We start from the raw sequence: 12,665 nt of genomic DNA, 5'->3' as shown, positions 1-12,665 counted from the left end.
AATCACCGGCGTCTTGTGAGTTATGTTTTGCAGGAACAGAAATATAATTTGTTCCATTTCCTTCTACAGTACATTATCTGGCATGTATCACCGCCCGTCAGGGTTGATTGAGACATTACTGGAGATTTTTAAAAGGTAAAGAGGAGTTTGTGTTGGATTGAAACTAAGAAAATATCAAAGTAATATCTTTGGGTCAAATCCTGTGCAGCTGAGATGTAATTCTACTTTTGAATGTTCTGAAACTTTTCTACTGTTAATTGGTTCAGTCTTTTAATATTCAAGTTTGTTCTATAATTCTACAAGAACAATCACTGAATATTGTACCTGGTTTGTACTTCTACGGGTTTTTAAGGTGGATTTACATATTTAAACATTTCATTTATCTTATCTTCGTTTAAGTTACAATATTTAATTTTAAAGTATTTGTTCATGTCCTTATTATGTAGGCTGCATCCTTCTTCTTCTAATTCTTCTTCGTTTGAATCTTTTTCTTCTTTGAGTCTTTTTCTTCTTTGTTTGAATCTTTTTCTTTTTCGTTTGGGTCTTTTTCTTCTTCTTCCTTTGAGTCTTTTTCTTCTTTGTTTGGGTCTTCTTCTTCTTCTTCTTTTGAGTCTTCTTCTTCGTTTGGGTCTTCTTCTTCTTCTTCTTCTTTGTTTGGGTTTTCTTCTTCCTTTAGGTCTTTTTCTCCTTCTCGTCTTCCTCCTCATCATCTCCCTCCTTCATTTTCTTCTTTCTCCTTCCTCATGCTTTGCCAGATTCTCATTTGTCTGCTTTTTGATTTCTTTGCATTTTTAATCATTCCCCTCAAACGAGATGAGCAGCTCCAGAGATTAACAAGCGTGACTGTCAGTTTAGATGCTCTCTGGTTTAGTAGACGGAGAGGAAACGGTTCTGAGGAATTAAATTAGACAAGCTGAGCGGGGAGGGCAGCGATTTCCTGAGGGAAACAGAAATCTTTGTCACTGATTTCAAGCATAAAATGTCTGTTGTCGGTTAAAACTGAAAGTGGGCGTCATGTGACATGTTTAGCCCAGAGACTTTTTCCGTGTTTTCGTGTTTACCCGGACTGAACCTGAGCCGTGGTGAAGAGGCCGAGGTGGTGACGCTGGTTCGGTCTGACAGCGAGTACGGTTTGTTCAGTCGACCGGAGGAGTCCGTGCTCTAAGACTAACCCGCCATCACACGCCACGTCTACGCCGACCTCAAAACCTTCAGAGTCTTAGAAGAACGGCTTGTTGCTCATTTAGTCTGTTTCTTTCTAGTCGTCGACTCTCTGGACTCTAGTGTTCCTCTAATAATCAGAATGAAAAGGCCTCACGTGACAACAGACTGGAGGAAGGAAGGAACCTTCAATCAGGATAAACCTTCCCTCTCCTCCTCTCTCCACCCATCATCCTCCTTTCTCCTCTCATCCATTTCCTCCTCCTCCTCCTCCTCCTCTTCCCCCTTCTTCTTCTCCCCTTCATGTCCTTCCTCCTCATCCTTCTCCATCTTTTTTTCTTCTCCTCCTCCTCATCCTTTTCCTCCTTTTTCCCTCCTTCTTTCTTCCCCCTCCTCCATCTCCTTCTTTTTTGTCTTCACCATCCTCCTTCTCCTCCGTTTTGTCCTCTTCTTCCATCTATCTCCTCATCATCTTCCTTCTTCTCCTCCTTCCTCTTCCCCTCTTTCTCCTTCTCCTTCTTCCTCATCCCTTTCTTCATCTTCTCCTTCTCCTCTTCTCATCCATCTCCTCCCCCCTTCCCCCTTATTCTCCTCCCCTTCATTTCTTTCCCCCTCATCCTTCTCCATCTTTTTTCTTCTCCTCCTCTTCCTCCTTCTTCCCCCTTCTCTCTTTCCCCCTCATCCATCTCCTTCTTTTTCGTCTTCACATCCTCCATCTCCTCCTTTTCGTCCTCTTCTTCTCCTCCATCTCCGCATAATCTTCCTTCTTCTCCTCCTCCTTCCTCTTCTTCTCCTCATCCTCCTTTTTTTCTCCCATCCTCCTCCTTCCTCTTCTCTTCCTTCTTCTTCTCCTTCTCCTCCTCATCCTCCTCCTCTTCCTCCTTCTTCCCACCTTCTTTCTTTCCCCCTCATCCATCTCCCTCTTTTTCATCCTCACATCCTCTTTCTTCTCCTTTTTGTCCTCTTCTTCTCATCCATCTCCTCATCATCTTCCTTCCTCTTCCTCCTCCTCCACGTCTTCCTCCTTCTCCTTCTTCTATTCTATTTCCAGTAGATGTGATGCTCCTCATCATCATTAAAGGTTCTATAGGTACTCATCTGATCCGATCACAATCTTTTACTCAGTCTCCATGGAAACAGTTCATCTCTGATCAGAATGATTGATCAGCTTGAAGAAGTAATGTCAAACAGACACCTGCATTGACCCCCTCCCCCGGATACATTCTGGCTTTGACCCATGAAAAACTGGACCTCACAACTTAATGAAACAAAGCCCACACACACACACACTGTTGGCCCCTGATGGTGAGGCGGGGCCCGGACAGATGGTTGAATGGATGTGACGCCTTCCTTACAATAACCTGCATAATCACTGAGCTGCACACACAGTTCATCAAGTCCTTTGTTTGTCCGATGAAGGTTTAGACCAGATAATCATTACATTGAATTCAGTTTTATGTTAAATTACTTTAAATGTTCTCTGTGTGTTTGTTGTCAGGATGTTTTATCAGATTATACGTATGTATTAGACACACGACAAAAACAAGCTATTGAATTATGACTCTGCTCTTTATAATTGTGCAGAACATTTGTCAAATTGTAGTCGGGTTGCTTTTATCTGGACAGCTCTGAAAAACCAAAACCACGTCCTGGTGGTTTGAAACCCAGGGGTCGATGTTACACTGATCACAGTGAACCAGCTGCATCCTGCATCAAACATACGTTTTAATGTTTTAATTGGGAAAATGCACCAATGATTTAAAACACAACTCTAACGACATATGACTAAATACAGGTTATTAATGCCAGAATACCAACATGTCTGACCATTTAATGTTTAATTCAAGGTGTTTGACAGTTAAATAGAAGCATGGGAGCCGGCCTTACTGTGGAGGCTGTGGTTTATGGAACTATTCAATTGTATTGAATTGTACCTTGTTCTAAGATGTGTCTCATCTCCTCAAATGAATGCATCCTCCAAAGCATCCTTGCGTCCTCCAGAATGATCCTCCAGTTGAATCTCCACCTTTCTGACGCTGTCTCAACATCAGCTGAACATTTAAACAGTCATAAAGCCGAGGTTTAGATTAGAATACATTCACTAGCGTACCTGATGAACTGGCCAGTGAGTGTATAAAACCTTTAAAATTAACCCTTTAAATTGTTTTCTGTTCTATTTAATCTCTTCTTTGAGGCGGCTGTGGCTCAGTAGCTGGTTGTCCTTTAAGCCAGAGGGTTAGCGGTTTGATTCCTGGTACCTGGCCCACGTGCAGAAGTGTCCTTGAGCAAAGACATTGAATCTGTTTATAAATACAAGACTACTAGCTAAGACCATTAATCCCCTTGGTTGTCTGCTTGATAGCATTTTCTGACCTACAGTCGAGTCCAACATGTCACCGACCATAATAAAAGGAAAAAGGCAGCAAATGATTAAGAGGAGAAATTAAATAATATTTTAGAAATGGCTTTTTGATCATATTATTAGTGTTTCAGCTGTAAAATGAGACAATGAGGAGAGGAAGGAGTGATTCAGGCTTTGAGTAACAACACTGAAAACTTCTCTTTTCAAGTGTGAACGTTATCTGATCCGACGACAAGGAGCGACTCTGGAAACACAAAGGATTGTGGGTAAAAATAAGAGCGGCTGTGATATCTGATAAGGGATTTGTTCCCCGTCTTCAGTTTACGTGACGTTCCCTCGGGCAAGGCACAGATCACCTTCACTGCTGAGGAGAAAAAACAAAACCCAAACAAACAGTTTCTCTGTTTCTAAGTAAAAATCTAAATTTAAATATTATTTAGTTTGGTGTCAGAGTGGGTTTTGGTTAAGAATAGGCTGAGTCAGCGTCTTGTGAAAGGACGGGGACACGCCTTTGTGTAGAAACGCCCCCCTGCAAAGATCCAGTCTGTTATCTGGTCACGCACTCTCTTTCTCTTTCTTTTAATCCTCTCTTCTTCCTTTGCTGTTTTCTACCTTTTAGTCTCTTTATTTTTAATTTCTCCCTCTCTCTCTCTCTCTCTTTCTCTCCGTCTCTTTCCCCGTCTCAGTCAGACTCGTCACGCCGGCTTCGTTCGTGCAGAAGAAAACCACCATCCCCCTCTCCTCTCCTCTCCTCTGCTCCCTCTTCTTCCTCGTTCATCTTTTATTTTATGTTTGGCCACGTCCTCCTCTACAAAATCACCATCTGTCTCTCTCTCTTTCCCACACAAACACAAACACACTGATTGCCACCTGACAAAAGACTCTCGAGGTCTGCGTTGCCTGAAAACGGCCTCTGCTCAGATGTGATTGACAATTAATAAAAGTGTGTCGATCCCAAACGAGGCTGAAATGGTTTTAAAGGACGGAGGAGAAAGATGTAAACTCTCACAAACAGAAGAGCTTTCAGGATGTACTACGTCAAACTGGGGACTCTCTCGTGGTTTAAACTTCAAAGACACAAATTATACCGGGTGTGGTTCAGATGAGTGTGTGTGTGTGTGTGTGTGTCGGTGTATTTTTGAACTTGAGGTTACATTGGGGATTTGCACACGTATCCATAAAGCGTATATGTCCGAGCTCGCTGTCAGAGCCTGCTCATCTGTAAAATATGTTAAAATATACATTTTGAAGCCCGGGGGCCTCGGGGTGGGCTCGTCTCATTACCATGACGACGTGATGTTGGAGACGGCCGCAGACAGATGAGACAAAATGCGATCGCTCGTCACTGACACTCCTCCCCTGCCTCTGCTGCTTCTTTGTGTTGCTGCCTCCAACCTTTCAGCGTCTCCAGTGTTTATTTCTGCACAAATCAGATACTGTTTCTGTCTCGTAACTGCCTGACACACACACACACAGGTTGTCGTGTGTTTGCGTCCTGCTGTGCTGAGTGTGTGTCGTAACAGCAGGTGCTCCATCGGCAGCAGCCAGACGCTCTTTGGTCTCCCTGTGCCCAGAGACGCTGAGCTCTCCTGGGCTACGACTGGGGCGGATCCCCCCCTGCTGCGTCTGCAAGCTCAGCTAAATGTTTAACAGCTTTCTGCCGCACACTCTGGTAGATGTTGGTGTCAAACAACCACAAATAAGATCTGAGACCCCCTTCAGACCTCGCATTAACATCCAACCTGTTCAGTACGATCATCCAGCTTTAATTACCTGTGATCACTTCTGGTATTAAAAAGACGGGAAGAGCCGCTATGAGCTGGGAGGCTACGAGTCAAAGAGCCTTCTTTCTCTCCAGCAGTGTAATGTTTCATTAATGCAACCTCAAATACTCGTAAACCTTTTTCTTGGACAGAGAGACGTTGGAGACGTTCATTTAAAATGCATCGACATGCACTAAAGCGTGCGTCACAGGCGCTTAATGCATGTGAAGTCCTCTTCCAGTAAATGTGGCTGCAGAGGCTGATGTGACATTTCCAGGAAGTGCTGACCTGTCTCTTGAGCTGCGTGAACATAATCAGTGTCTACGACGTGTTGAAAGTTTTATTTATTGATTTGAGCCCAGAGTTGTGAAACGCTGATCCATGCAGCAGCGATGTGTTTTAAAGGTTGGCACGGAGCCGCTGTTATGAAGCGTCAATCAATATTTTTATTGATCACGTGACCCGGTTTATTGTGAAAGGGGTTTTTTGTCAACTTGAAATTCACAGTGTTGTGTTGACTCTCAGCTTTGTTGTTGTGTTTTTGGATCTTAAAGCTAAAGTTTAGCGTCACCATTAGCATCTGCTCTGGAGGATCTTTGTTGAACTCATGTCTGAAACACAACAGATGAGAACACATCCAGGCTCTGACCACCAATCAACCATCAGACTAAACTCACTGGAATAGTCCAAATTCTGACGCTGCTGTCTGAGGTGCCTGTTTTAGTAAGCATGAGACTTTTGAAGTTTGGTTCAGGTTTTTTTTTATTTCGTCCTTTCTTAGCATTCTGATAACAGCTGATTAAATCTCAAAATGTTCATATCGTCTGAGAAAAAGAAATAATCATTGGGCTGATTAGTGACTTCATCCTTCATCGAACGTCTGTATCTTGAGCCGTTGAGGAGTCATCTCGGCTCTTTCAAAGATAGTAAAACACACTGATGCATTATGGGAAATGTAGGAGCTTGTCTTTATGGAGCATGGCCCCAATGAGTACTTTCACCGGTCCTTCTCCTCCCTTTCCTCCTTCATCTTCTTTGTCTTCCTCTTCTACATTTCCTACACCTCCTCTCTTCTTCTCCTCTTCTTTTGTATTATCCTTTTTCTCCTCATCCTTCTGTGTCTTCTACTTGTTTTCCTCTTCCTCCTCTTTCTCCTCCTTTGTCTTCTTTATCTTCTTCTCTTGCTTTTCCAGACTCTCCTCCATCTTCTTCTCCTCTAACTCTGCTCCACTCTGGCCTATAAGAATTATTCAGTTCTTATAGGAATTATATTAATGCCTAAAGTTAAGCAGAATTTAGGGTGGGTGTCCTCACAGGTTGCTCCACTCATGCTTCACCTCAATGACCATTTTAAATTAGTTGGGAGTAAGGTGGACTTAGGCCAAGATGGCGGCGGCCAGAGACGCCACACTGGACTTCAGAACCTCATTAAACATACGGAGGACCATACGGAGAGGGTTCCTCCATCTTTATCTACAGTCGGTAGCTTTGTTTTGTTGGTGCATTAACGCCTCTTCAGAGAAATAAAACCATAAGTCAAAGGTTACAGTGAAGCCAGGTGCAGGTATAGGCTCAGTGACTCATTTAATTGCTGCTCCGGTGATTATTTTTAATAGATCAAATGACGTGTGACACGTAGCAGACAGTGTGTGGGTTTGTTTGGTATCAGGTCTGAGCTGAGACTGACAGCATTGTCTGGAATATGAGTCGTCTGCCGTCTACTCTGATGTGTCTGTGCTCTTGTTTGCATTAAACTATGGCGAGTCTGTCGTGGAATTTTTTTTTTTTTTCGTTGTCGCTCTGGGGACATTTTTCTTTTTGAACTTCTTGAGTGTTAAAACCTGTTCAGACTTGGTTTTAGGGTAAAGCTTACAATCAAAGGGTTGTTGTTGGTGTGAGAGGATTGAATGTGAAGGGAGACTCAGCTTTATTTACAGAGGACTTTAAAAACTACCACAGCTGAAACAAAGTGCTGTATATAGATAAGACATGAGACAAACAATAAAACAATGAAAGTCCTTTCAAAGACGGAAGCATTGTTTTATTGTTTTATGTGTGTGTCTGCAGAAGATTAAAAGTTTTTTCAGTGGTATAATCTTTTCTAGTAAAAGTCGTGATTAAACGCCTGGCCTGATTAATGCACATTTATTAATCTGTTTTAAATTCACCTTTAAGGATATTTACTCATCCTCTGCAGACACACACACACACACACACACACACACACATAAAACCATGTTTCCATTCACATCCAGACGCCAACAATAACCTGATTGTAAGTTTTACCCTGAAGCTGCTTTATGTCAATGGAAGAGCCTCACAAAGATGGAAACTCAATGTGTGAGTGTGTGTGTGTGTGTGTGTGTGTGTGTGTGTGTGTGTATAAAGGTGGTTTCAGGCTGTGATTCAGTGTGTGTGATTCAGTGTGTGTGTGTGTGTGTGTGTGTGTGTGTGTGTGTTAAAGAACAACAAACAACAAAGACGCCGTCACATCCCTGTAAACTGTGAGTGTTTGTTAGTGTGACGGCTGCAAACACACACACCTCCTCTATGTGTGTGTGTGTGTGTGTGTGTTATCTGGCAGACACAATAAACAGTTGTGTGTGTGTGTGTGTGTTGAAGGATGGTTTTTAAGTTTTCCTCATTCCCTACCAGTGTGTGTGTTTGTGTGTGTGTGAGTGTGTTTACTGGATATTCCACTTCCTCATGTGACTCACCTGGTGACATCACAGTCTACAGGAAGCAGCACTGGTCAAAAAGCCGACTCTGCTTCAGTCTCTCATCTGGACTTTGACTCAGTAGCTTCAACACCTTCTCTCCTTGCAGTCTGATTTTTTTTGTTATAGTTGTTGTTCTTTATTTTTGTGGATCATTTTGAAGCTGTAAACATGTTCATGTCCCTCTGCTAAGGTAAGATCTACCAGCTGCTTTGAGAAGTTATTTACTTAACATAAGAACTTCTGAGGATGAAGATGATGTTTTGCTGATTATTGTCATCTTTAGTGGATGTTTTATTTTTAATTAAACGCACAGCTTCTAAAAGACCAGAAAAACTCTTATTCATGCACTGATAACTACATCTTATATATTCACCACAAAGTCAACACACCTGTTAACAGAGCAGCAGCTGATTAAATCTCAAACTGTTCATATCGTCTGAGAAAAAGAAATAGTCATTTGGCTGATTAGTGACTTCATCCTTCATCGAACGTCTGTATCGTGAGCTGTGGAGGAGTCATCTCGGCTCTTTCAAAGATAGTAAAACACGCTGATGCATTATGGGAAATGTAGGAGCTTGTCTTTATGGAGCATGACCCCGATGAGTACTTTCACCGGTCCTTCTCCTCCTTCATCTTCTTCATCTTTCTCTTCTACATTTCCTACACCTCCTCCCTCCTTCTCCTCTTCTTTCGTATTATCCTTTTTCTCCTCATCCTTCTGTGTATTCTACTTCTTTTCCTCTTCCTCCTCTTTCTCCTCCTTTGTCTTCTTTATCTTCTTCTCTTACTTTTCCAAACTCTCTTCCATCTTCTTCTCCTCTAACTCTGCTCCTCCTCCTCCTCCTCCTCCTTCTTCTCTATTACTTCCAGCAGGTTTGTTGCTCCACAGCAGCAGAACCACTTTGTCAATGAGGTTCTACGGTAAGATGTTCTTGATGTAAAAACACATGTAACTGCATTTTAACATGTGAACAGTGTGAATCTGATCAGAACGATGGATCAGGTTCAACATATATTGTCCACGTGTCTGGGAGCAATAAAGTAAAAACAGGAAAAAGCCCTAAACCAGCTCCTGTGTGCGTCTAGAAGGTCAGACCTCAGCTGATTGATTGACTCTTACTAATGACTAACTAATGCATGCAAAGCGTTGCAGGTTACAGGAGCTGTTTAGCTCAAACTTGTATTTATGGTCGGATCAGTTTCCTGCCACAAACCGCTCCACAGTTTATTTGTGACTGGACTGAAACCACTTCCTGTTGGTGCGGCTGTTTTGGTCCTCACCAGAGATCGATCTGCACCGAGGCTGAGAACAAATCAGAGGAAATCTCGTTTGATTGTACAGGAAGAATGAATACCAGAGTAGAGCTGATGACGTTTACACCATGAGTAGATTTCTGATTCAGATAGAATCCTATTTTAGTCTTGGTTAATAGTTTAGTTCACTTTGTCGTTCAGTTTAATGTTTCGGGGCCTTTCTTGATTTATTCGGCCTAACTCTGACCCTTAAAACTCTCCTCCTGGAGCATTTAGAAGATTAGATCACTCAGTGTGTGATTGTGTGTGTTTTTGTGCGAGGGCGTTGTGGTAGAACCAGTCATTAAAACATCCCTCTCAGCTGTGTGTGTGTGTGTGTGTGTGTGTGGTGTGTGTGTGTGTGTGTGTGTGTGTGTGTGTGTGTGTGTGTGTGTGTGTGTGTGTGTGTGTGTGTGTGTGTGTGTGTGTGTGTGTGTGTGTGTGTGTGTGTGTGTGTGTGTGTGTGTGTGTGTGTGTGTGTGTGTGTCTGCTACAGGTTATACTTTCACAATAAAGTGTGTGATAACTTTGGTCAAAGATGCATTTAAGTCTGAGGCAGCACACGCTCATGTTTTGTAGATCAAACCGACCACAGTGAGCAAATGGAAACTCTGTGTTGGTCTTTACTTATTTTTGGACTTTAGGATTTTAGACTTTTTCTGTTTCTGACAAAAAAAAACTGAATCAAATGTTGTTTTTTATCAGTTTTCCTGCTCAATAAACTCTAAAACTCTAAAAGTAAGCAATAGATTTATTTTTTTAATTTACATCTGACTGTTCACAGAGTTTTTTGACAATATTTAATCTATGTATATATATTTGACTTTTTTTTATTATTTCCCCACAGATAAATATAAATGAACTAAACGTTTTCAACAAGCGGGCAATTTAAAGTGCTTAACGTAAGATTAATAAGATTAATGGCATTAAGATGAGATTTAAAAAAAACACAAAATAATAAATAAATACAATTAAAGTAATTAATAAATTAAAACAATTAATTAAAAACCATTCTAAAGTATCTTTTCTAAAATAATATTAAATTAAAAGCCTCTCCAAATTAAGATTGCTGCTATTAGTGGTAAAATTAATTGATTAGTCCAGATTAATCAATAACTAATAACTGATTTGTGCTTTACGTTTGAATAATTCTGCTTTTTGCTGTTTCATGTTACTGTAAATTTGTGATTTTTTTTTTTTAGCTGTGACACAGAACAGGTCATTTTAAGGAATCGTTTTGGTTTTGTGAGCTTTAATATTACCATCCTGTGTGTGTGATTCACCCATCGCTCACCCCTCCTCCTCCTCTCTGATTGGCGTCTCTGTGCAGGAGCGGCCGGCTGCAGCCTTTCTGAAGATGTCTGATAATGGGGAGGTCGAGGACAAGCCCCCAGCTCCGCCCATGAGGAACACCAGCACCATGATTGGCTCCTGCAACAAGGACCCCGCCCCCCTCAACCACGGCTCCAAGCCCCTCCCACCGAACCCGGAGGACAAGAAGAAGAAGGACCGCTCGATTCGGTTCATCCTGACCGGAGGAGGCGACAAGAGTGAGTACGGACACAAATGAGGGATCCTGATTAAAAAATTAAAGGTTTAACTTGAATTTGTAGCAATTGACCTCTAAAACTTTTGAGTCACTACTCTAACATTTCTTAGGTGTGGTGACCTGAGTTTAAGCTGTAGATTTAATGTAGTTAAGACGAGGTGGAAGTTCAAAAACTTCATGGTTTGGTACAAAGAGAATGTGCAGGTTCTGGTTTCAGATTAAACAGATCATAACCTAGAGACTCGATAATCCCAACAACCAATCCCAAACCAAAATTCAACTCCAAGGTGCTCAGACTCTTATGTCCATCAGCACATTAAGCCCCGCCCCCAAATGATCTGATTGGCCCAGCAGATCTTTGCTGTGATCGGTTCCCCAACAGAGAGACTCCAGAACAACTTTATGCCAAAACAATGTGAAGGTCCAGTATTTTTTAACAAATCCAGTTTAGAGCTGTGGGCGTCACGTGACAGGTTTTTTGTTGACACCGCCATCAGAGTTTACTGTCACTTTAAACAGATCGAAATTGACCAGTACAAGACAAAAGTCCACAGATTATATATCACAGCCGATGTGGACAATCCTCCTGACCTGCAGTATCAGGATATATATATATAACTACCTCATCAACTTTCCTTCGTCCTGCTCCAGAGACTCACTGAAACCAAACATTAAAGAATGTTTCTGAGGAGGTTCATGACAGTAACACAACTACAATAACAAGTAACCGTTTAATCCTGAATCTCTTTCTCATTGTTAGTAGTTTTAGTGCTGAATGAGCAGCACCCCTTTGTAATCCACGTTATAAACATTAGTCTAACTTGCCTTTATGAAAAGAAATCTGTTGGACATCATGTTAAAAACATCGCTTAACAAGACAAACCCGTTTCTTGAGGGATCCCACTGCACCGTTTTATCGCAGTAATCCACATCTGACGTATTGCGGGATCTTTGGGAATCCTATAAAACGATTTCCCCTTTGCTCATCCCCGACTATTCTGCCATCATGGATCACAGCAGCTGTCGACCATTTTTGGATGTAACCGGTAAAAGCACAAGTTAGTTAGTTGCTGCAGTCGTCAACCGAATAGTGATTCAAAAAGGCGCTCTTTCCTGCCACTATGGCGCCGTTGTGATTGCTGGTGCAGGGTGACGTCAGCTACCGGAGCTCTGCTAAAGCACTTCTCTGATGTAGACGAAGGCATTATTCTCTTTTGACTCACTCGCTTATCAACTAAAACGGTGTAGGAGTGTTTATTCAACACGACTATTGTTGGTCTGACCGAGTTGACTTTCGACTTGTTGTACACACAGAGATAAAGATAAAGAGCGGAGTAAAAACAGCTCTGCTCTGTCTCACATCACATGGCTGGCCTACTTTAGACAATACCTAGACACAGTTTCTGCTGTGAATGCAACTGTTCAGAGAGAGAAACTATCCTTCAGCCACAAGACGGTTTAAACTTTCTATAAGAGTCATCACATCAGTGATTAACCTGCAGATTACTTCTAATTATGAATGTGTGTCTCTCTGCAGCTATGTGGGACAAAACGATTAAGACAGTTTACGTCACTGTAGTTTAGGAGTCTGACCTCTAGGAGGCGCTACGGATATTGGATTTACCAATTTTAAACTTTCGCTTTTGATACGACACTATTAAAATTATTTTGTGCCTAGCCACGGTAGCAGTTTCCCCTCATTTCCAGTCTTATGCTAAGGTAGTAAGCTAAGCTAATCAAATGCTAACATGAATGTTATAGCTTCTATGACTTCAGACTCTTGCTTTAAGTATTCAATATGCATAATTCTCCTTTAG

General features: G+C 41.8%; 1 protein-coding gene across 1 annotated transcript in view; it reads left to right on the top strand.

Annotated features, from left to right (window-relative positions):
* pak1 (p21 protein (Cdc42/Rac)-activated kinase 1) overlaps nt 1–12,665 on the top strand; it is a 40,809-nt gene that overhangs the window by 15,202 nt on the left and 12,942 nt on the right. The window contains exon 3 of the mRNA XM_084558752.1: nt 10,630–10,849. Within this exon, the coding sequence (XP_084414878.1) occupies nt 10,657–10,849 (193 nt within the window). The 5' untranslated portion in view covers nt 10,630–10,656. The remainder of the gene's footprint in view (nt 1–10,629; nt 10,850–12,665) is intronic.

The sequence above is a fragment of the Chelon labrosus genome (assembly GCF_963514085.1).
Source record: "Chelon labrosus genome assembly, chromosome: 13".
Taxonomy (NCBI): Eukaryota; Metazoa; Chordata; class Actinopteri; order Mugiliformes; family Mugilidae; genus Chelon; species Chelon labrosus.
This window is presented reverse-complemented; position numbering and strand designations above follow the sequence as displayed.